At 38.6% G+C, this 24,071-nt stretch overlaps 2 protein-coding genes across 2 annotated transcripts; one reads left to right on the top strand and one right to left on the bottom strand.

The window, feature by feature from the left end:
* Positions 1-38: 38 nt before the first annotated feature.
* On the bottom strand, positions 39-9,533 carry LOC106882537 (DNA repair protein RAD51 homolog 4). The gene is made up of 9 exons (XM_014933253.3): positions 9,190-9,533; positions 7,908-8,026; positions 6,922-7,003; positions 6,255-6,386; positions 5,148-5,249; positions 3,861-3,951; positions 2,899-2,969; positions 1,890-2,057; positions 39-856 (listed from the first exon to the last, which is right to left on the bottom strand). Exons 1-9 carry the CDS (start codon positions 9,331-9,333, stop codon positions 806-808), a joined length of 960 nt encoding a protein of 319 aa, XP_014788739.1. The 5' UTR covers positions 9,334-9,533; the 3' UTR covers positions 39-805.
* A 227-nt stretch (positions 9,534-9,760) lies between these two features.
* On the top strand, positions 9,761-23,470 carry LOC106882540 (thioredoxin reductase 2, mitochondrial). Its single transcript, XM_014933255.3, has 17 exons — positions 9,761-9,941; positions 11,079-11,150; positions 11,844-11,900; positions 12,721-12,862; positions 13,609-13,683; positions 14,473-14,551; positions 15,148-15,207; positions 15,894-15,964; positions 16,324-16,343; positions 16,909-17,000; positions 18,097-18,274; positions 18,972-19,117; positions 19,505-19,600; positions 19,740-19,832; positions 20,163-20,234; positions 21,007-21,104; positions 21,688-23,470. The coding sequence occupies exons 1-17, from the start codon at positions 9,848-9,850 to the stop codon at positions 21,809-21,811; spliced, it is 1,569 nt and encodes a 522-aa protein (XP_014788741.2). The 5' UTR covers positions 9,761-9,847; the 3' UTR covers positions 21,812-23,470.
* The last annotated feature ends 601 nt before the right edge of the window (positions 23,471-24,071 follow it).

Genomic DNA, 24,071 nt, shown 5'->3' with positions numbered 1-24,071 from the left:
TGAAAGATTTGGGTTTGAGAATAACAAATGGGTCTCAGTTATGTACAGATTGCATATTTTATGAATATACACCATTGTATATTTTACAGTGTGTCAACTTTGGCACTGCTTTTACAATAATACACGTTTCAGAGTCTTTCATATTTCCATAATATTTCATATTCCACAGTACCTTGTATTTCAGTGTTTCATATTTCACAGTGTCTCTTCATATATAACATTGTCAAATAATGAAATATGTAAAAAATGTTTCATATTACACTTTCTTTCACATTTCACAGTACCTCACATATCACAATGGTTTAAACTTCACAGTGTTCCATAATTCACTGTTCATATTTCATATTACAATACACTTTTATATTCCAAACACAAAATTCATTTACAAATATTTTACATGAAGAAACACTATCCCTTCTAAAGGCACTTGTTTTGAAAAATGCTACAATTTATATTTCTATGTGAAATATGAAATATTATCAAATGTGGATAAAGTCTAAACCGGTTTAACAAGCCAAATTATCTATTTGTGTGCCAGGTCAGATAAATAGGTTGTGTTCCCTGAGCTTCATTATTTGAGATTCATTACCCCAGTACATGACTGGTACATAAACCCCAGTAAGGGTGAAGAATAAATTCTTTGCACCACTCTCATCTCATCTGTAGTATTCCAGAGAGTTTTCCTGTCATAAGGACACAGTGTCATACAAAACCACAAGCTGTTAAGTATAAATTAACAACTCCATTGAATTCAAAGATCCAAAATTTGATTCCAGTAAGCATTGCTTTGACTTTTCCTTTCATTTCATTGAAGACCAGATGAAGAAATCTCAAACTCTGTAGACATTCCAGTTGGCTGAAAATACAAATAAAATAGATACATTTATTGTTAATGATATCTTTTTCACTAAACATAACAGTGTTAGGACTAAGGTGTCATCAGCTTTCATAGCACAACCTGGTGGCCCCACTGGCTTTAGCAGTCTGTTCTGACATGCTTTCTACAGCTGGATGTCTTTCCTAATGCCAATCACTTTACACAGTGTACCAGGTGCTCTTCACAGTATGCAAAAATGGGCCTTTAACATTATTGGTTGAGCTGTGCTATCAAGAGGAACCACTACAGTGTAGAGAGTAAAAAGCACAAAATAATGAACTTCTAATATTATTAGTTGAGCTACAGCATCAAGAGGGGCCACTGTATAGTAGAAGGAACTTACCTTCAAATCTGAGGTTTTATTGCTAACACGAATGTACCTGTGTAAGTGTAACCTTACACACACACGCAGTTATGTATATCTATACATATATCTCTCTACTTATATGTATTTCTAGTTAGTTCTTTAAAACCTATTAAATATGCCAAAACCCACTTATCTAGAGTTATTCAGTTTCCTGTTTCATTTTAAACAACACAACCAAAGCCATGCTGGAGCACCAGCAGAAAATACGCTCCTGTTGGAGCCCATAAGGATGAGCAGAGTGCGGATTCCACAAGGGTCAGCAGTGTTAATTGGGACCAGGAAAAAAGGAACATACAAAACCCTTATCAATATGAACAGTGACTCAACATAGATGAGAACCTATGGAAGTTTATATCCGGGAACTAAACTATACAGTTTCTTTGCAAAGGAGCCGTTTTATGGTCACAGAACCTGCTAGAAACAACAGCTAAAGCTTCCCCCAAAACAATCCTATCGCTCAAAAAGAAAATGAGTAAAATAGTCTTAGATGTAAAGTAGTCTTAGATATACTCCTACAAAGATGGGGGTTGTCTACAGCTGGGGGGGAAGGGTTGTATCAGAGTTGACCTGGGACTAAACAACACTATCAATGATGTGTGGGTGGGGAGAAGGGTCAGGAGCGACGAGACAATCTGGGAGATTTACCTGACGACAACTCTTCAAAATAGTGATGGAACCAACCAGTTGACCAAGATTGGATGGAGCTGCAGTTTGTCTGTTGAGATGAAGTCGATTGTGGGGCACAGACTGCCATGTCCTGCCTAGACTGGCCACTGGTCGGCTCTGGTCAGATCCAATTATATTGTTGGTCACCTGGTGGAGGATTAAACAGAATGTGTGAGGAGAGAGAGAGACAAAGCAGACAGATTGAGAGAGACAGACAGACAAAAAGAAAGACAGATACACAAATACAAAGAGAGAGAGAGACATAATGACAGAGAGAGAGAAAAATAGAGAGACAAGTATAAAGTGAAATCAAGAAATAGATAACAATTGCAGAGTGGAAAATGCATGGAAGCCATTCAGAAACCACAAAGACTGTTTTGCTTCATTTAAAACATTGATTTCTTGGAGTCAAAAATTTTGTCACTCCAAGTTGTGACCTGAACACTGACAACATTGTATGGGACCAGGTCACAAGCAACAAAAATTTCAATGCCATATTGCAAGGTTAACTTGAGCTTTCAACCTTTTGAGGTCCGTTAAAAAAAGGACCAACACAGAGGAGAGGATTGGCTAAATCCAGCAGACTGAATGCCTGGCTGTGTTTGTTCCAGCTATTTGTTTTCTAAGTTCAAATCCCACCACAGCCACAGCCTAGCTGAGTAGTGGACTTCATCCATCAACCCCACCACCACCACCAACCACCTTGGGTTACTTCAGCAGATTCTAGTTTGTTGCATGCATTCAGGCTAGGTTTACAGTTTGAGAAGATCTTCCTCCTTCCCTCCCAACAATCATAGAGTCCAATCATAGAGTCCAGTACAGGGTCACAGGCACTGCTTTACTTCTTGACCAAAACATAAAAACAAAACTAATGATTCTGAGGCCATCATCCTGTCTTTTGACCTGAACACAAGGAAGTCATAACACTGTTACTTGAACTGGTCATAACAATTTGCTAGAAATAGATCACTGAACAAAGGGCACCTACCAACACAGCCAGGGAGTATTCAAGAGCGAGAGCCTTCAGTTTCTGGGCCACCTGGACCAACAGACTGTAACCTGAAATCAAATGGTAACCACAGAAGGTGTTAGATGTAGTGTTGGGGGGAGGAGGTCAGTTGCTAGTGATGTAGTGGAAGTTGTGTAACAATAGTGTGAAGGTGATGGCGTAGTGGAATGCAGAGGGAGAGTGGCAGGTGACTGGGGGAGCGTTGTGGCTGATTGCAGTGGTGTGGTGTAATATGTAGGAGTGGTGGTCATTGTTTGCAGTGGTGCAGGGGTTGTGAGGAGACATCTGATTGATAGGAGCGCGGTACCTGTGTAGGAATGTAGAATATGAGAAGCTGTGTTGTGACTATGTAGTGGTTGGGTGGTATGATGTGAGTCTGAAAGTATAATGGTTGTACAATGGCTGATTAGAGTGGTGAACTCCTGTATAGGAATGTAGTGGCTACAGCTGTAGTATATTAACTAAGAGCATAATTAATTAGTAAATGAACCCAGTGCCGATGCTATGTAAAAAGCACACAGTACAGTCTTTAAAGTGGTTGGCATTAGGAAGGGCATCCAGCCTTAGAAACCTTACCAAAGCAGACAAGTCGGGCCTTATGTACTTCTCTGGTTTGCCAGCCCCTTTCACACATCCCAATCCATGCTAGGATTGAAAACAGAGATTAACTGATGATGATGATGATGAAATGAGCCCCCAAGGTACTGTTGAAGTGTTTGTAGCTAATTCCAGTAATATACTAATTAACAGTAGACCATTGTAGGCATTGACTATCTAAAGAACAGTCCAGGGAGTAGCAGAGGAGTGTGGAGACTAGGTGCAGGGTTAACTAACATGGTTATGAAGAATACTCAGAGTGCTGACCAAAGTAAAACATCTACAGAGAGATTTGAGCTGAAGCTATAATAGCCAAAAAAAAAAACCACTGCTTGTCTACCTACCTTGAGTCTGATGTCCTCCAACGAGAGGGGAGAGAACTGCTGAGACACTGTCACAGATAATTAACCGAAGACCACTGAAGAAACTGGAATTCTGAAAAGAAATGGATAAATAAATAAGAAGGGACATAATTTTCTTTTTAAATACTAAAAACTCAACACACCACCAAGGGAGCCTGTATGTGGTTGCTGGGCCTGCTGGAAAAAGCAGCCAAATGTCCGTTTAAAGTGATAAGAAAAGAAGGACACTTTACATAATGTAGAGCTAGATACACTGAATCTGAAATAAAATATGCAAAGGTCAAAGGTCAGGGTTACATTGATCATAAATCTGCAAGATCAGGATTGACCATTGGCTAAGCCAAAACACCACCACCAAAAGACACACTAGATAATGTAGTCCTAGATATACTATGTCTGACAATAAAATGGGATGGTCATAGCTGGAGCATCTTTAATCATAGGTTTAAGAGATTATGGCTAACCTGGGATAAACATCAACAACAAATGGGTGGATGCAGGGCTACATGATTCAAAAGTTCACACCATGGTTCCTTGCCACTTTGAGCAAGTATCTCCTTTCATGGTACCTTGAGCAAGTATCTCTTCTCATAACCTCATCTATAAAGACACACAAACATATATATATTTACACACACACACACGACGGCCTTCTTTTAGTCTCCGTCTACCAAATCCACTCACACGGCTTTGGTCGGCCCGAGGCTATAGCAGAAGACACTTGCCCAAGGTGCCACATAGTGGGACTGAACCTAGAACCATGTGTGGTTGGGAAGCAAGCTTGTTACCACAGAGCCATGCCTGTCAATAAAATAAATATTCGTTTTGTGGTTTCCAAGACTTAAAATCCCTCAAACACATTAAATACTTCAGCACAGTGAATTTAAATGAGAATCGCTTCAACATTCTAAAATTTAGTTGCCTGTATGTCGAAATTTAACTTGCTAAAAATAGCAGACAAGTCTCCCTCAAATCACTGTTTTGAAAAAAGAAAAGCATACGTTGCATAAAGTAATCCAAAATGTTTGGGTTAAAAAAACTGGAATGGTCATGGCTGGAATGCCTTAGCCCATAAATCTGTTTCAACAAGGCTTACCTGGGGTTAATCACCAACTGCTGAGTGTTGGAATCTTCAAAGTGAGGCTCCACCAGACAGATGGATAAAGGGACACTTGAGGGGGTAGAGAGGTGCAGAGGGAGAGCTGACTGTAACAACAGGCATTGGTCAAAAAAACAAGATTAATTCTTGACCAGCTAAAAATCCGTTACCTGTTTAATTAACTCTTGTCTTGTGGTTTCCAGGACTTCAAATAATTCAAACACATTAAATACTTTGGCACAATGAATATGACCGAGAACAGCTTTCAGATTCTAAAAGACAGGAAAAAGAAAAAAAAGCACTGAGGCATTAACAGACTATGTACGCACACACGTACACACGCATACATATATATAAATCACTTAGGGGTCATATTCCATGCTAGCATGAAGAGGATGATCTCAATCCAACCGGTAAGAGAAATGTGTGAAGTCCCAGCATTTGTTTTAGTATGGTTTTTACAGTAGGATGCCCTTTTTAATGCCAACCACTATCTATCTATCTGTCTCTCTCTCTCTCTATATATATATATATAGATATATAGATATATATATATATATATATATAGAGAGAGAGAGAGAGAGAGAGAGATAGATAATTTCAAAAGTTAGACGGAGAAGAGAAAAAGCAAATGGAAACCAGACGAAAACATAACAGAAAGAAAAGGGAGACAACAACATAACACAAGGAACATTCACAGCTGATTTTCTCATCACACACACACACACACACACACAAATAGGTGCAATGTGAATATGGGAAAGAGGAATATGGACAGAGGGACTGAAAAGGTGGGTGAGTGGGTAGGTAAGTGAGAACAGTGTGACAGATGTTTAGAGATGGAGAATGAGGGGGCCAGTAAATATCGGTTTGGGATTCACAGACATAAAAGCAGAGCAATATATATATGAAACCCCAAAATTGACTTCTTATCACAGACCTTCATTTGTTTGACGCACCAGGGCAGAGGTTCTCAACCTTTTTTTTTTACTTGTGGACCCCTTTCATTCCTCTTTTACTCTGCTGGACCTCCACAGCCATTCATGTATATCACAAAAATTCCTATTACACATTTATAATTCAATATTATCAGGAATTGTATTAAAAATTTTGTGTCTCGTAGAAGTATGACCAATTTATTGCCAATAAATTTTACATGGACCCTCAAAGATCATAAGGACTGGTTGAGAAACACTGCTCTACGAGGTCCTAAAGTCCAAATATTTTTGTTGTGCTGCTAGTTGTAGTGATGCTGGTGCTAATCTAGAAACATATACCTCTTCTGTTTCTTCATCTTCAACAGCAACCATTTCGCTGATCCTCTCAGCACTGAAGGAAGCTGATGTATCAATATAGAGAATATTCTGTTTTGTTTCCTTGGCAACATTGGCTGCGACACTCAGACAGACCTATCGAAACAAAACACAAAAATAGAAAGAAGAAAAAATCTCTTATATCATCATTCGTTTTTTTACTTTACATATTTACATGTGTCAATGTGTACATGCTGTGTGTGTGCGTGTGCGCGCATGCGTGTGTGTGTGTGTGAGTGTATGAGGTAGTGGTCAGAGTATTTGGCTCATGATCATAAGATTGTAAGTTCAATTCTCGGCAGCATATTGTGTCCTTGAGCAAGACACTATTTCTTGTAACTTCAGTTCACTCAGCAGTTAAAAGTGAGAAGTACCAGTAATTCAAAGGGACCAGTCTTGTCCCCCTTCTGTGCCACACTGAATATCCCCGAGAACTACGTTAAGGGTGCACGTGCCTGTGGAGTGCTCAGCCACTTGCACGTTAATTTCACGAGCAGGCTGTTCCGTTGATCGGATCAACTGGAACCCTTATTGTTGCAACCAATGCAGAGCCAGGCACCATGAAGGAAGGTCTGAAAACAGAATGTGAGTGATTGAGTCTTAAAAGACAACTCCAGAGAGAAGTTCCAACCTGTGTCTTGCCAACAGCACTGCTACCAACAATTTCGGTCATTTCTCCTGTGTATAATCCACCATCAAGTAATTGGTCCAACCTACAAACAGACACAAAACCACATCATGAATGTTTATACATGAGGGAGCCTTTAACGGGTCGTTCTACCTACTAGAAGTAGCACCCAATTATACCTCAAGCCATCTGTTTTAATAAAGATAAAGGATCACTATTGGATAATGTTTGAGATAAACTATATCTGAAAAGATGAGATGATCATGGATAGAATGTCTTTTATCATAGGTCTGCTGGATTCAGACAAACCTAGGGTTATACAACTTCTTGTCACTCTCACCACAACTAAACTTGTCCCACATCTATCCACCACCATTTATTTCGACGAAACATTGGTTTCAAATTTTGGTACAAAGCCAGCAATTTAAGGGGAGGGGCTGAGTCGGTTACATTAACCCTAGTATTCAACTGGTACTTATTTTAATGAAAGGGTGAAGAGCAGAGTCAACCTCAGTGGAATTTGAACTCAAAACATAGACACAGATGAACTGCTGCTAAGCATTTTCTCCAGCGTGCTAACGATTCTGCCAAAGATAAGAAACATTGCTTTCAAATTACAGCACAAGGCCAGCAATTTCGGGGCAGTGGGGGGTAAGTCGATTACCTTGACCCCAGTACACAACTGGTACATATGCTATCCATACCTGAAAGGGTGAGAGGCAAAGTCAAACTTGACAGAATTTGAACTCAGAACATAAAGACAGACGAAACGGCGCTGAGCCTTTTGCCTGGCATTGTTAACAATTCCGCCAGTTTGCTGCCTTATTTCAATAAAAGCCGATCAGCTAATTCCTCTCACCCACCAAAACTAAAATAACTGCTGGACTCTGGTCTGGTCTGACAGTGACCCACGTAGATCTGGAAACTACTGCCAGCTTCCTTCTAAGAGGAAATGAGTCTCAGAAGTTTTATGGAAATGCACAATTTACCTGACACAACCTGTACACAAGATGGCTGCTGATTTTATGAGTTTTCGATAAATGTCTGATGCTTGCAGTGGGAAAGCTGAGAATTCAGCAAGTACAACTCTTCTTAAAGCCACCAATTCCTATAATTGCAGAACAAAGACAGAAATTCCAATAATTAAAAATACTGTTTGTAACGAGATTAGTAACTAAATGTAATTCACACTGTCACAAGCCCTTGGATTTTAAGGCAATTCGATAAGCGCCATACACAAAACTCTCAGCACTTCAATCAGTCTTGTAACCAATTCAAAGAAATATAAAAAGCATAGAATCAGTAATGCTGTTTTATTTTTCTTGTTTCCTCTTATATCTATCTTCCTATTAATACATCAGCTTGTAACAATGAAGTCAAACCAAATAATGATATTTTGAAAGCATTTAATATGCACATGTGAGATCGATGTAATATATAATAGGAAATACAACCCATTATGCAATACCTTCCTCAGTTAATACATTTCAAAGTATTAACCATGTACTTGGATCATCGCAAAATGAAATGAATCGCTGGTCTGGGATTTATATACAAATAGAGTGAAGTCTATTTGCTGATGTGCTGCGGCGTGGCACATGTGAAAGAAAATTAAATTTGCTTCGAGATGATCCGAGTGTATGGTATTGTATACATCCATCAGTGTATATAAACGTAGAGCTATAAAACAAGATACATTCAATACATATTATATTTTGTAAATTAGAACACATCCTCGTGGTCGCTAGTCCTATTAGAAATGGTAGCCAAGTTCTTCAAGTCACATACTAACGTCTATTTAAAAAAAAAAGAAAGGAGACGTTAAATAACGTAGTCCGAGATACACGTCTGAATAGAAGACAAAATGAGTAAATACGGAATATTTTAAATGATTGGGACACGATTAGATCTGGCCTGGATCCACACAACAACGAAATGCACATGTGATCAAATCTGTTAAGATTATAAATTCGAAATTGGTTCCATAAAAGACTAAAGTAGTTAAAGAGAGAAGCAGAGAGAAATTTATAAAGGACGACCCTAGTAAAGGCAGCCAAACACGTTGTTGCTGTTGTTTAACAACCGGAAGATAAGATTATCCCGTGTTTTTAAGTATAGCAGGACTACATTATCGCGGGCGTCCTTTATGTATTTATGGTGATATAATGTATTTTCAGGGTAATTTGACCACTATTTCCAGAAAGTTAAGTGCTGGTGTGGAAGGTCCTTCGTGTGTGTGTAAGCGAACGTGTGTTTATACTTTCATCTTACCTTGTAAGATATACCTGACGTGTGAACTAATTCTTCCAGTTCTGCATCAATAAACTCCACAAGGTTCCGTATATTTGCTGTATTCAATGATTGGACAACATCCTCCGTCATCCCAGCGCAGATTCCAACCCGAATCAAAGACATTCTTCGCAGAAACCGATCCTTTCAGCTGCCAGGGGGGATAACTCTAAACTCCTAATTTTACCGCTTTATTTTGTTTTGTAACGAAGTTGCGGTCTCTATGTGGTTACTGAACCTGCTAGATATAGTAGCTAAATATTCTTTAATTTACACCTTATTGCCTTAAAAAAAAAGGAAGACTCTTTGGATAATGTAGTTTTTAATATAGCCTGAATTTCACCCTATCCATCCTGTCTTTATATATGTAAATAATAACTATAATTAAACAGAAATGAAAACCTGATCTTTATTGTCAGCAACAGGAATTGAATAATTATTTCATTGTTTTCATTTTGAAGAAGTTAAAATTGATATAAATCGAAATGCAAGATTTGTTCGTTTCGTTACATTCACAAGTATAAATTCTCATCTAACGGAACACATCATTTCGTTTCACTTCTCTAAATTCTAATTTCTGTTTTTTTAACCAACCTTACCAATTAATCTACCTGGTCGCCTGTATTTTCACTTCTCTGTCATGTATTCTCCCCTTCTTCGCAAAAATTACCAACATTTCAAGAGTTTAATCAAAGGCAATTCATGTACAGTGATATTCCGCAAACTCAGCTCACGTATGTATCAATAACCAAAGTTATTTTCTTCACACTTTCCTGCTATGTTAATTACATAAAGGTCGACGAGGAATCTCGGTGGAAGTTTCGTGTTTCACAGACTCTTGCTTTCTATTTTTAATTGCGATGTTCTCTTACACATTCTCCAACGTCTTTAAAAATAGTACAAATGTCACTCCGTTCCACCTTCTTCCGCAAATATATCATTCTAAAGATTTAGGTGTCCTGAATTCTTTGAACTCTCGTTCGATTTTCGTTCGTTTGTAACTTTTATTTTCTTGTCATTTATGACTGATGTAGGAAACATTATGTGCAGTAGATTGGTAGAATCGGTAGAGCAACGGAGAAGATGTCTTGCAGTATTTAGTTTATGATGCACAATTCTGAGTTCGAAATTCTTACGAATCATTAACCTTTGCGGGCCACTGAACTTTTTTTCTTTTCTGTTGAAGGTTATAATCGATTTTATCGATCCACTTGTTGACTGGTATTTAATTTTGGTGATTGTGAACGGATAAAAAGCAAAATTGATCCTGTTGTTATTTGCAGTTATTGTTTCTAATTCAGGCACACGGCCAACAATTTTCTATCGACCTCAGTATTTGACCCTGAAAGGGTTAAGGGTAAAATTGGCCCCAACAGTAATAACTGGCATAACAACAGACTCGTGCCTGATATTATTTCCTCATAGCTTCCCGTAAAATGCAAATGTTTTAATGAAATTTTGCATGAATACGTTTTCGAGAATGTACATAACGATTATGTTGATATATTTTTTTAAGGGATTTTGGATTGTTCGCCCACCCACTCATTCTCGACTTTGTTTCGTCATAACTCTTGAAAATATATTGCTAAATCAGAGGGGTTAACCCCTATCTACCATATTTGATGGCATATATAAAGAAATTTCTTTCCAAAATATGCTTCAAACAAATCCCTCCGGACCCAGTTAGGTCTCCCTTAAGCTTTAATGCATTTAAAACTCGTTTTCCTGAACATGTGATACTGAAACTAGGTTGTGTCTAATATCTCTGTCCGTCAAAGCCATCAATAAAGTATATATATACACACATATATATTTATATATGTATATATATATATATATATATATGTATATGTAAAATTAATCTATTGCAGAGGAACCGTCTCAAGTATATGATCTCGTTGTTGTTGGAGGAGGTTCTGGTGGATTGTCATGTGCCAAGGCAGGTAAGTTATTCTTAATAATCCAATGAAGGTTACATTGGTGAAACTTTAAAGTACAACTTTTAACCTTTACCTTGTCAAAATAATGATTTTTTATGTATATATATATATATAACACAACCCCACTATTTACTGACTTATATATATATATATATGGAGATGGGAATGATGACTTCCCTTTCCAAATACTCATAGGGCGCAGATAGTGTGTCAATAGCCAGCTGGAGGGGATGTCTTCCTGGGGTTACAAGCTACAGTAGCATCGACCCTTAAGGGTCAGCCACATTTAGGTGGCAAATATATTTCACAATGTCATGCAGCTACTGTTTATACCTCGCTCAGAGATTTATTATATATATATATATATATATATATATATATATATATATATATATATAGGTGTGTGGATAACTTAAAACATCTCCCAGCTTCTGTGCAACTTCTAAATAAACTTTCACCATTGATAAAAAATATCATTTCAACTCTGCAGCCATTATCGAGTTAATTATTCAGTGCATATAAAAACACAAACAAATCCAAAGGCCAAGTCTTCAGTAACACATCAGTAGTAATACTACTAACAGTTATATAAATCCCATCGCATCTTGTGTTCTTCCTGTTCTCGTGTGTTTGAATGTCAACATTATTGAACTTCAACCATGTCTGTTGTTATTCATATTCTTCTTGTGTCCATAGCTGCTGGTTTGGGGAAGAAGGTTACTGTACTTGACTCTGTGAGACCTTCACCTCAAGGTAACTATATTATTGTAATTATTATTATTATTATTTATTAAGCTGGCAGAATTGTTAGCATGTCAGGTGAAATGCTTAGTGGTATTTTGTCTGCTGCCACATTCTGAGTTCAAATTCCACCAAGGTCAACTTTGCTTTTCATCCTTTCAGGGTCAATAAATTAAGTACCAGTGAAACACTAGGAGTCGATGTAATCGATTTATCCCCTCCTTCAAAATGGCTGCCCTTGTGGCAAAATTCCTAACACCAGGGCCAGAGGAGGCTGGCAATGGCCATGATCGGTTGGTGCTTTTTATGTGCCACCAGCACGGGTATCACAACTACAATTTCCATTTGATTTTCATTTTGATGTTGATGTACTTGACTCAATAGGTCTCCTCAAGCATAGCAGGTCGCCCTACGATCCAAGGTACTTTTGAATGGGCTGGAGCTGGTTATGCGAAACTGATGCAGGATGCAGTTGACTATGGTGCTGCTACGCCAGTCATTAGGTATGACTCCATCACGAACTACCTGGTTTACAACGCGGGTGACTAGGCCATTGCTCACACCACCAGATGTTTTGAGTATCTCAGCAGGGATTCCTGATGGGCCGGGGGCTTTTCCTGGCTTCATACCCTTAATTGTGATGTCTTTGCAGCTTTTTTAATAAAGCATATTACTCTATCTCCGGTACTCGAGTACTATTTTTGCCACCTTGTTTCCCATTTATTTGCTTACTCTGGTATATATATATACACACACACACACTTATATACATATGCATGCACATTTTTTTTAATGTATTTCCTTCCCTAATCTATATTTTCCCTATCCCTAGGTACCAAATGGGGACTGGGAGGAACTTGTGTTAATGTTGGCTGTATCCCTAAAAAGCTCATGCACCAGGCTGCCTTGTTCGGACAGTCTATCAAAGATGCTCGTAGATTCGGATGGAATATTCCAGAAGTGAACTTCTCTTGGTAAGTAAAGTTAGATACAGAGGCCCCATTAGAGGATCACTCATTCACCTGTCTATTGTTGAGGGGTTTTAACAAAATGTATCTGTAAGTCCTTGAAATCAAAAATAATTTAATTCAAATCACTCAATAATATAAATATCTTATGTTTCTCATTGGTAAAAACCGAAATCCAGAAACGGAGAGAATTTGAAGTGTTTCTTCCGTATGATGGTTAGAATGTCTGACATGATAACAGAAGCTGCAGGTTCAGGTCTAAAAATACTGTACCCAACAGCAACAATGGTGGGTGGGATTCATATGGAAGTACAAGGGGCTGAGACAAATAACAGCATAAAGACACATTTGTAAATAGAAATAAGAAGAAGAAAGGGTCTCCGAAATGGAGGGAGTAGTGACAAAGGGTGACTCAAGGCACCCTGTCTGACATTACCCTGGCATTCCAAAAGCCAGGGACCTCTCCCAATTCTACCCCCTCTGTTGGTGCCACATAAAAGGCATCCAGCACACTCTGTTAAGTGGATGGCATTAAGGACATCCATCCATAGAAACCATTTCAAAGCAAGACAGTTGGAGCCTGGACAACTCTCCAGTTCCTGGCAGAGCATCCAGTCCATACCAGCAAGGAACATGGACGTTAAACAATGATGATGATAATGTAATCATGTTTAGTCAATGCCAATCTTGTCACTCTAGTGTTGCACATCAATAGTATTGATCTTGTTTTGTATTTATTTCTTTATCTTTAGGGAAGAAATGGCTGTTGGAGTACAGGGTTATGTGCGCTCATTAAACTGGAACCACAGAGTACAGCTGAAAGACAAGTAATTTAATTAATTTATTTTGATTATATTAATGATTAGTTTATATTCAACCTCCATTCATTTATTTTGCCTCTATTTCCTACGTTGGTGCAAGTTGTGTTCAGATATACAGCCTTGATAGAATAGACTATGAGCAAAGGCCTTCCAGCCATGACCAACACATCTATTTTCTCTAAGTACAGGGAACTCTGGACCACATTAGCCATAGTATCCTATGGCTGTGTGGTTATGAAGTTTGTTTCCTGCCCATGGGGTTTTTGGTTCAGTCCCACTGCATAGCACCTTGGGCAAGTGTTGTCTACTACAGCCCTGAGGTACCCAAAGCCTTGTGAATAGATTTAGTAGACAGAGACTAAAAGAAGCTACCATTTTTTTTTTGTCTTGCAAGTACTTGGTGACCCTGTCAGTGCAGGTGCCACTTGCAAAGCACCCAGTCCACACTGTTACGTGGTTGGTGTTAGGAAGGGCATCCAGCTGTAAAAACCTTGCCAAAACAGAAGTCAGGTGCAGACTTTGGCCTGGCCAGCTTTTGTGGTACTGTCTTACCCCTGCTAGCATGGAAGATCAATAAAATAAGTACTAGAGTCAGTTTATTTTACTAAAAGCAGTAGTGCCCCAGCATGGCCACAGTCCATTGATTGATACAAGTAAAAAGTAAAAGTTATATATGAAATGCTTTCGACTTATTTTCTCCATATTTCCTACCTTCACTCTATGTTCTTTCTCTCTCTCTCTCTCTCTCTGACGCTTTCTCTCTCTTTATCTCTCCCCCTCTCTCTCTCTCCCTAGAAATGTGGATTATTTCAATGCCAAAGGTTCGTTTGTAGACGACAACACCCTGGAAGCTGTTGATGTGAAAGGTCAGAAAGTGAGTAACCTCAAATTTCCCCACTCTTGAATATAACTTTGTAGACATGTCTTTAGAATTCTTTAGAAATATATTTCATCAGGGTTTGTTTCAGGGTTGCCCCAGTAAACTCTAAACAACCCATAACTATTCTCTAACAACCACTTGGTGACCATTTACCACTTCACTCCTTTCATGTGACAATGTGCAGTGGTCCTGGGTCGTCATCATCATCATTGTCATTTAATATCCCTCCAACCCATGCCAGCATGGGTTGGAGGGTTTGACAGGATCTGATAAACCTGCCAAAACTGTATCCAAACCCAGTGTCCTCTTTTGACAGGGTCTCTATGGCTGGATGCCATTCCTAATGCCAACCACTTCACAGAGTACTGTGGGTGCTTTATTACATAACAGTGGAAGGCAAAGATATTAAATTCATCATCATCATTTAGCATCCATTTTCCATGCTGGCATCGGTTAAAAGGTTTGACTGAAATTTGTATGTCGGAGATCTAATCAACTTCACCCCACCCCCCAATTGCTCGTTTTGTTCCAAAATTTAAAATCGATATTTATGCCAATCTTACTGTAACGACATGTTCTCTTCTTTCCAGCAAATACTCAAATCGAACAAGTTTGTCATTGCAGTCGGAGGACGGCCCCACTTCCCTGACGTGAGTCATTTTCCCTATCTTGAATAGAAAATACGTAACAATGTTTCCACTTGTGTCCTTTCAAGAACTGACAGGTTTATCCATATGCCCACGAGCATATGGCATAGTGGTTAAGAGCGTGGGCTACTAAACCCAAGATTCCGAGTTCAACTCCAGGCAGAACTTCTTTCAAACGAATGTGTCTTCACAATTCTCTCAATTCCTTGAGCTAAGGAACTTAGCAACACTGGTGTTTCAACTTTGTTGTATGTCACTTCAATAGTGGAGGCACATGGCTTAGTGGTTAAGATGTTGGACTCATGATCGTAAGATTGTGGTTTCCATTCCTGGACTGGGTGACGCATTGTGTCCTTGAGCAAGACACTTCATTTCACATTGCTTCAGTCCACTCAGCTGGCAAGAAGGAGTAATTCCCCACATGGGGAATATGTGCACCATGGAAACCACGAAACTGGCCCTTGTGAATCGACTTGACTCGAGAAAGTAACTTATGAGTCAACCTGACTCGAGAAAGTAACTTTACCTTTATGTCGCTTCAGCTGCACTGATGTCCGCCAACCAATAACAAATTGTCCTGTGCCAGATGAACTGCAAGAATCAAAACAATGACATAAATATTCATTCTTAATCTTCTTACCTGTAACCTAGTGATCACATCATTTTACCTTACCCTTGTCTAATTACAGGTACCTGGTGTTGTTGAGCATGCTATCTCAAGTGATGATGTGTTTTGGCTGAAAAATTCTCCTGGGAAGACGTGAGTAGAAGAACAGTCTTTTAGTCTATCCATATTTGTATCACATGTGGGAGAACTATACATGTGTGGCCCTTCCTTACCACCACCCTGTGCCACATGAAATAGATCAGACTGGTGGTATGTCTCACACACCTGTCTTGTCTGCCCAATGTGTAACATGTAAAACTATACATGTATGCCCCCCCCCCATCTCTCTTGTCTACCCCATGTGTTACATGTAGTAATAATTAATAGTCCCCAGTCAACTTCACATGTCAGAACAATTGGTCAGTGATAATGTTGTTGTTATAATCCAATTTTTATCTCATTCTATTTATTATTTTTTTTATTTTTGTTGTGTTCTTTTTCTATTTTTCAAGGTTGGTAGTCGGAGCTAGCTGTATCCTTTATGACTAATGTGTGTGTGTGTGTGTGTGTGGATGTGTGTTTTGATAGTTGAAGTTAGCTTATGATCAGTGTGTGAATATGCATGCTTGTTGCACTCTAACAACGTTATGCAGACACTATCTTCCCAAATGCAGACAAACATGCATTGTTGTGCTTCTCAGATACCTAGACACACACACACACTCTCTCTTTCTCTCCACATAAAAAAAGCTTCTGTGCTGGTTTCTCATAAAAAGCACCCAGTCCAGCCTCTAAAGTGGTCGGCTTTAGGAAGGGCATCCAGCTATAGAAACCACACCAAACTGATAATTGGAGCCTGGTGCACCTCCCCAGCTGGCCAGCTCCTGTCAAGCCGTCCAACCCATGCCAGCATGGAAAACGGACGTTAAATGATGATGATGATAAATTAAAACCAAGCTCTCCATCAGTAAACACTCCACAACAATGTTTCACCAATTTCTCTCACCCTTCGCTCTTCCAAACATTAAACATTGCCTCTTTTATTCCTCTGCTTTTGCATAATCTTCCTCAATATTTTTCCTCAACCACTGGACTAGATGTTGCCCTCGAGTGTGCTGGTTTCCTTACAGGTGTCGGACTCGATACAACTGTGATGATTCGTTCAATGCCTCTGCGAGCATTTGACCAGGTGAGATGTCTTACCAATCTTCCACTCTGTCTAAAATTGTTTTTTGTTAACTTAACATCTTATGATTACTTTATGGAGTAAAATTCAACCATCTAAATATATTGTATTGTCTCTGTTGTCTGTTATAATAATCTAAACATCGTTTTACTCCCTCCACAGTCCAATCTGATGATCTAAACATGAGCTGGTCTGATAAGTCAGGATTGAGTGAAGAAGTGTTTAGTGCTAGTTAAGTGTTTTGTATCACATTAAGTTTAGGACTGTATTAGATGTTTAGCGCTACATTATTAATGTATGGAAGTGAGGAATGGTCTCTAACATCAGAAATGAGCAGGGTCTTGGAGAACTGTGAAATGTGGTTATTGAGGATGGCCTGGACAGACAATGTGTCTGATGAGGAAGTGGTGACTTGGGCTGTGGTAAATAGGAAACTGCTTTGTGAGATCAGGGCCCAGGCATCTGAGATTTCTTGGGTTGCGTGATGAGGAAAGAGGGCCCAGGGAGAATTTAGTGATGAACAGAGAAAGACTGAAGAGAAAAGAAGCAGAGGAAGGAGAAGGATGGTAATGGATGTGAAGCTTGAGGAATTGGTTGGAAGGAAAAAAAGGGATCAAACATCGGGAAGTGGAAACTGTGAGAGATAAAACAAAAGAAGAGAGAACTGTGGCTGGACACGGTCGCCTGTGTCCTATATTATGGACATGGCACCTAAAGGAGTAGAAATACTACATTAAGTGCATAGTACCACATTAAATGCATAGTACCACATTAAGTACCTAGTTCTACATTAAATATATAGTGCTACTTAAGTATATAATACTACATTAATTGCCTGACAACCTATTAGGTATAAAGTGCTACATTAAATACATGGTGTTCTATTAAGTGTATATTGTTATTCAAGGTGTTTAAGTGTAACAGTGAGCTAGGTGGGGGTGAAGATAATGTTGATCACCAAAAGTTCAACACAAGAATATGGAGAAGCCGTTTCAAGCATTGTCAAGGTGACAGTAGCCAGAACACCTGAATCAGGACCCTACCCCACCTCTCTATCCCTTCTCCCTCCTTGCTTCATCAATCTATACGTTTCTTGCAGGAAATGGCTCTGCTGGTGTGTAACCACATGGAGAAACATGGCACCAAGTTCCTGCGCAAGTGTCACCCTTTACAGATAGACCGACTGAATGGTCCCAGCGGTCCATTGGCGGTGAAATATCGGAACAACCAGGGCAAAGAATACTCTGATACTTATGATACAGTTCTCATGGCAACAGGTACATTCTTACTTACCATTTATTTATTCACCCTCTCTCTTTCTCTCTCTCCAGGTGTCTCTTCTTCCCTTTGCATTTTTGTCCCTTAATCTCCTTTTCTCTGTATATCTATATATCTCTCTCTTTTTCTCTCTGTAAGTATAGATTTCCTCTGCCTTTCTACCAGCTTCCCATCTACCTTTAGAGTTCTCTCCCTCCTTTACAGATAATAAATGTTACTATCTAATTCTGACATAGATCTTACTCATCTAGCTCTGATTAAAGGGGTTCTCATTGACCTAATTTTGACTGGTTTAGGTCTTACTGACCTACTTGTGTCTGTCATAACTCTTACTGTCTTAAATCTAACATAGATCTTATTGGACAAAGCCATCCTTATTTAAATCATTCTAACTTTGATCTTAGTGATTAGATCAAAGTTTTACAGCTCTACATCTTCCTTAGATGTGATTGACCAACATTTCTGTATCACATGTGATTGACTTCTGTTTTGTCATTTAATTATTACTGATTATGAACTTGAAGATGTCCTCTTAACATTTTCTCTAAATTTTTATGTATATATTACATTCTTACTATTTATAGTTCTATTCTTAAACTGTTTAAACATGTATATACATACATAGATAACCATCTTAAGATATATTTTTGTGAGGTGCGACATTCTTCAAATGTATTCCACCAAATTTATTTGTAGGGCGTCAGCCAGAAACACAAACTCTTCAACTGCAGAATACTTCTGTCCAAGTGGATCGGTCATCTGGTAAAATACTTGGTGGTTTTGATGGTGATGGGGAGAAGACTTCTGCTGCTAACATATATGCGATTGGGGATGTGTTACAGGTGGGTACCTTCTCTTAAACTGTAGAGAGGTAAATACTAACTCTTCATATATCACCATCATCATTATTTAACACTTGCTTCCCATGTTCTCGTGGTTTAACAAAGCCATCGCACTCTGAGCCGATTCTTATTAAGAACTGCTGCCTTCATAGACAGCTGCTCATATGCTTCATTTTTGGTTTTGTTCCTATCGTTCAATGCTTTTTCTGTTGTCTTTTGAATTTGCATCTATGAAAACTTGGTCATCAGAATACAGGAGTTCTGATGGATGGCCTGTCTTGAATACTTCTGTTCAAGCCTGGAGGATGACTTAAAAACTAGATATATCAACAAATGCAGGATCCTTTTAAAGTGCTGCTTTCTTTTTGCTCATCCTCTCTTTCCTAGGGTCGACCTGAACTGACCCCTGTAGCAATAAAAGCTGGCAAACTTTTAGCAAATCGGCTTTTTGATGACTCCAAGCTACAGATGGACTACGACAAGGTAAGTTCCATTTTGAATTTTTTTTTTTTTTTCTGCACTTTTAAAACCTAAATGTATTTCTAGTCATTGCTCTTTCTAGAGGTGCTACAAAGAAAAATAAAGATGGTAGATTGATACAGTTTTGTTTCTTTCCACGTAGGTTGGGACAGCTGTGTTCACACCTCTGGAATATGGTTGTGTTGGAATTTCAGAAGAAGCTGCAATTCATCGCTTTGGAGAAGATAACATTGAGGTAAGTATTTATTAGTGTTATCATTATTATTATTATTATCAAGATTTTTTGTTTGCCGCTCTGAGGAAGTAAGAATCTGTTGGGTACACCATTCAGTACACCGTTCTTCAGCTCATAAATATACGTACACACACACACGTGCATATGATGGGATGCATATGCACGTGTGTGTGTTGTGGGGGTGTAAATAATGAAAATTTTTTGTTTTTTTTTCTATGGAATACAGAAACTCGGAGTAGTGAAGAAAGGCAGGCTTTGCTTCAGAAATATTTGTATATACGGATGAGTGTCTTTGTATAAAGCCTTTCTTGAAATCTTCTTTGTTTGCAGGTTTACCATTCCTTCTATAAGCCTCTAGAGTACACCATTCCAGAGAGAGATGCTTCACAATGTTTTATCAAGGTAAGATGATTCGTTTGCTGCCAATAACAAACAACACGTCTTGTTTCTTTCCCTTATTTTTCATTTTTTTAAAGACTTTTTCTCTCTTTCTTTACTTCCTGTGCATGTTCTGTGTGCTGTTCATGCAGTTTTGGTTACTTTTTCTGGTCAGAGCAGCACTGGATACAATAAGTTCATTATTATGTTACACAGCTCCTAGTAGTAGTAGTAGTAGTGGTGGTTGTATACGATGGTGTAGTTGCGGTTAAATATGTTGAAGAAACCAGCAAAGTGAAACAACCTCTCAACCAACAGTAATGACACGGTGCACTAAGCTGACAGTGTTTATATTATTAGTATTAGTAGTAGTAGTAGTAGTAGTAGTAGTAGTAGTAGTATGGTGGTGGTGGTGGTGGTGGTCTTAACCTTTTTCACACCAATCCTCCTGTGACTGTCCCTAGTTTTATGATACAAATTCACTGTCTTAAAGCAATCTTAATTAAATCCTATCATTAAAAACCTCGTTAATTTATGTTCCAAACACCAGCTTCATAATGACTGGGTTATTTTCTGAATTCTTTGTTATTTTCAAAATTAATTGAAACAAAAGCAGCATATTTTAATTGAGACTTGGTGGATTAATAAGTTTTGGGCCAGTTCATTCAGCAAAAACTTCTTCTGGGCAGTGCTCCAGCATGGCCCCAGTCTAATGACTGAAGCAAGGAGAAGTTAAAAGTTGTGATAGTGGTGGCAGTAGCAATTGTAATAATGTTCTTGTTTGTATTGCACCCAGGTAATCTGTATGCGTGAAGGGGCTGGCAAACTGGTCGGAATCCACTATTTAGGACCAAATGCCGGAGAAGTGATGCAAGGTTTTGTCACAGCTTTCAGGTAAGGAATTTTTCTTGTTGTTGCCATATCTACAGGAATTTGTTGTTTCCAGCATGTAAAAAACACCTTTTGAACATGGTCGTTGCCAGTACCACTTGACTGGCCCTCATGCCGGTGGCACATAAAAGCACCCACTACACTCATGGAGTGGTTGGCGTTAGGAAGGGCATCCAGCTGTAGAAACTTTGCCAGATCAGATTGGAGCCTGGTGCAGCCATCTGGTTTGCCAGTCCTCAGTCAAATCGTCCAACCCATGCTAGCATGGAAAGCAGACGTTAAATGACGACGACGACGATGATGATGATATTGGCCCAGATCAATATTTGGGCCCAATGAGGTTATTTCTATGGGGTTTTCTATGTTTGTCTGAACTGTGTGAGAGAAACATTTTCTACAGGATGTTGTTGTTGTTGTACTGCTCTGGGTGTTTGCAACTGTGGCACTTTGTTTTTGTGTCGAACTGTACTTTTTGCATGTCCAAGTGGTCTTACACTTGAATTTGTTGGATGTAGTGGAGTATATTCATGTTCCTGTTGGTTAACCAATTGTTTTCATGTAACCTGTTGACCGTGTTGTCTTGCAGGGCTGGTGCCTCCATGAATACTGTGATGAGAACTGTTGGAATCCACCCAACCTGTGCTGAAGAATTGGTCAAGATAAACATCACCAAGAGGTCTGGTCTCAGTCCTTTGGTCACTGCCTGCTGAGGTTAATTTGCTCCAATTGGTCATCACCCCCAGGCAACTCATTAATTGTTACAATCACTTCTTTTATACTCTTCTGATTATCTCTCATTTACCTCAACTGTTTAGCTGCCCTTGTTGATAACTCAGCAACATGGTGCCTAGTTCTATTGCTGACACAGCAGTGTGGGACCTGTCCCTGTTGCTAATGACAAGAACAGTGTTGTCTCCATACACAGAACTCACTTGTATTCCTCCCCCACCCCACCGTCTCTGCTATATATGACAAACTTTTGAAATGTATTTGGACTGACAGAAATGGTAAAGAGCGCCAGGTTTATAAAAAACCAACCATATAGTTTGTTCTGAATTCATATCTTGCTTAAGTCGACATCCCCTCCAGCAGCATTCAGGTGGTACCAGTCATATGCTGGGATTCAGTTCAATCAACCATATGGCCTCTCTATTTGAAAACCTGTCAGACCTGCCACCCCACCCCCTCTCACCTTACATTCCATCTTACTCTAAGATACACTTGGATCTCACCTGTGTGCTTCGTTAGTAGAAACCCACACAGTCTCCAGGTAATTATTGCATCACTTCTCTAATGAAGGTTTGAATTAGTTACAGAGAGAGATGGTCAAATCTAAGTTTGTTTACTGGACTGTCAACCTGGTTAGATGACGGTTGTTGACAAATATTGTCATCATGTCATCACTGAACATTCTTGTTGTCCTCCTTAGGATTTGCCTTAAAAGCAAATCAACCAGATGACTTCTCTCTCACCCCCACCCCCCACCCCCTCTCTCTCTCTTTGTGCCTTGTAAAAACTTCCAAGGAACCATCATCACCATCATCATCATAAATTAGTGAGGCCTGGAGCTGGGAGTATGACCATTGGAGCGTGGATTAACTTGGACTTTTGTCCGTTTTTTTTTTTTTCTGAGGGCAGGGGTGGGGGGGTTAGCGGTCAGTTGAGTGAAGAAGATTGTTACATCTCATTGCCTCTGCATGTGTGTTAGGGTTATGTTGTGTTTGTATGTTTCAATGTGTGTGTGTATGTATGTCTAACTATCCAAACCATGCCAACATGGATATTGAATGATGATAATATATATATGAGAATATGTACTTATGTGTGTGTTATCATTGTTGTATGTTTTTTTAATTGTTTCATCCAGTTGGCTCTGGCCATGCTGGAACAATTTCATCAAAATATGATCATATATATATATATATATATATATATATTTGCAGTACAGTTTGATGTTTGTAATGAGTAGAGTTGATCACCTGTTGATGAAGCATATCATAATGTCCTCATTGATCTACCCATCATCCCTAGCAAATGTCTCCCATTCCTCATCTTCCTGTTGTTATGGTAACCATCTCTAGCATCTCCACTGTTATTGCTGTTGTTGACAATGACATGCTTTCTTTTTCTTCCTCCCCCCTTTTCTTTTGCTAATGACGATTTGAATCCTTAACCCATCCACCTGGGTGGATCAAATCTGATGAATATATAACTGAAGAGGGTGTTCAACTGACCGACAATCTCTGGGTACTTTGTGTTGTTCAAATTAATGTGCTTTACAATCTGGATGTATTTTTTTATGTTATGTTTTGAAGATTATTTATTTTCATATTTTGTATTTATTAATAAATTAATCATGTTTTAACAAGTGTCTTGTTTCAATATTATACTCTTTTACAGCATGTACCTATTGGTGTTTTGTTGTTTGTTTTTTTAACCAGTATTGTATATATAGACTGATGTATATACCTTGTCTTTGTATTCAATATATTTGTGAACTGAAGAACAAAGGATGAGTTGTATTGGTTTCACTCCTCTGTGACTGAATACCTTGTTTAACTGTCCATATACAGACATCTTATAATCACACATAAATAAAGGTTGAAGTAAATTTGGGTCAGCCAGTTTGCTTATGTGACACATTCTTCCTATGAAGGTGTTGTCTATAAGACCCAGTTTTTACATCTATGTGTGTGTGTGTATGAATTTTCAGATTCATTTAAGTTGATGAACCATTCTGTTGTTACTCTGAGTTTCTTGTGTGTTTTTTTCTATGGCAACTAATTTGTTCTGGGATTGTGTTTCGGAACTAATACAAAAATAATAAACTTTTGCATCATGATAGAATATTATAATTATTAAAAATATATTCTGTTTTAAAGGCAAAACACACTTCTGTATATATATATACATATATATATATATATATATATATATATATATATATACAAACACTCACACCTTTTCATG

Source organism: Octopus bimaculoides, chromosome 11 (assembly GCF_046866305.1).
Source record: "Octopus bimaculoides isolate indiv1 chromosome 11, ASM4686630v1, whole genome shotgun sequence".
Classification (NCBI taxonomy): Eukaryota; Metazoa; Mollusca; class Cephalopoda; order Octopoda; family Octopodidae; genus Octopus; species Octopus bimaculoides.
The sequence above is the reverse complement of the archived record's forward strand: the minus strand, read 5'-3'. Positions and strand labels throughout refer to the sequence as shown.

What these genes read in the sequence shown, in the direction of transcription:
- LOC106882537 (XM_014933253.3), bottom strand. Translation starts at nt 9,333, where the DNA reads ATGTCTTTGATTCGGGTTGGAATCTGCGCTGGGATGACGGAGGATGTT. An exon ending in TTGTGTACAGGTTGTGTCAG is followed by an intron (nt 7,004 to 7,907) that starts GTAAATTGTGCA and finishes GTCTGTTTGTAG; the next exon opens with GTTGGACCAATTACTTGATG. An exon ending in AAGATGAAGAAACAGAAGAG is followed by an intron (nt 5,250 to 6,254) that starts GTATATGTTTCT and finishes CCTGTCTTTTAG; the next exon opens with AATCTGAAAGCTGTTCTCGG.
- LOC106882540 (XM_014933255.3), top strand. Translation starts at nt 9,848, where the DNA reads ATGTATTCTCCCCTTCTTCGCAAAAATTACCAACATTTCAAGAGTTTA. An exon ending in TGTGAGACCTTCACCTCAAG is followed by an intron (nt 11,901 to 12,720) that starts GTAACTATATTA and finishes CCCTATCCCTAG; the next exon opens with GTACCAAATGGGGACTGGGA. An exon ending in TACAGATGGACTACGACAAG is followed by an intron (nt 19,601 to 19,739) that starts GTAAGTTCCATT and finishes CTTTCCACGTAG; the next exon opens with GTTGGGACAGCTGTGTTCAC.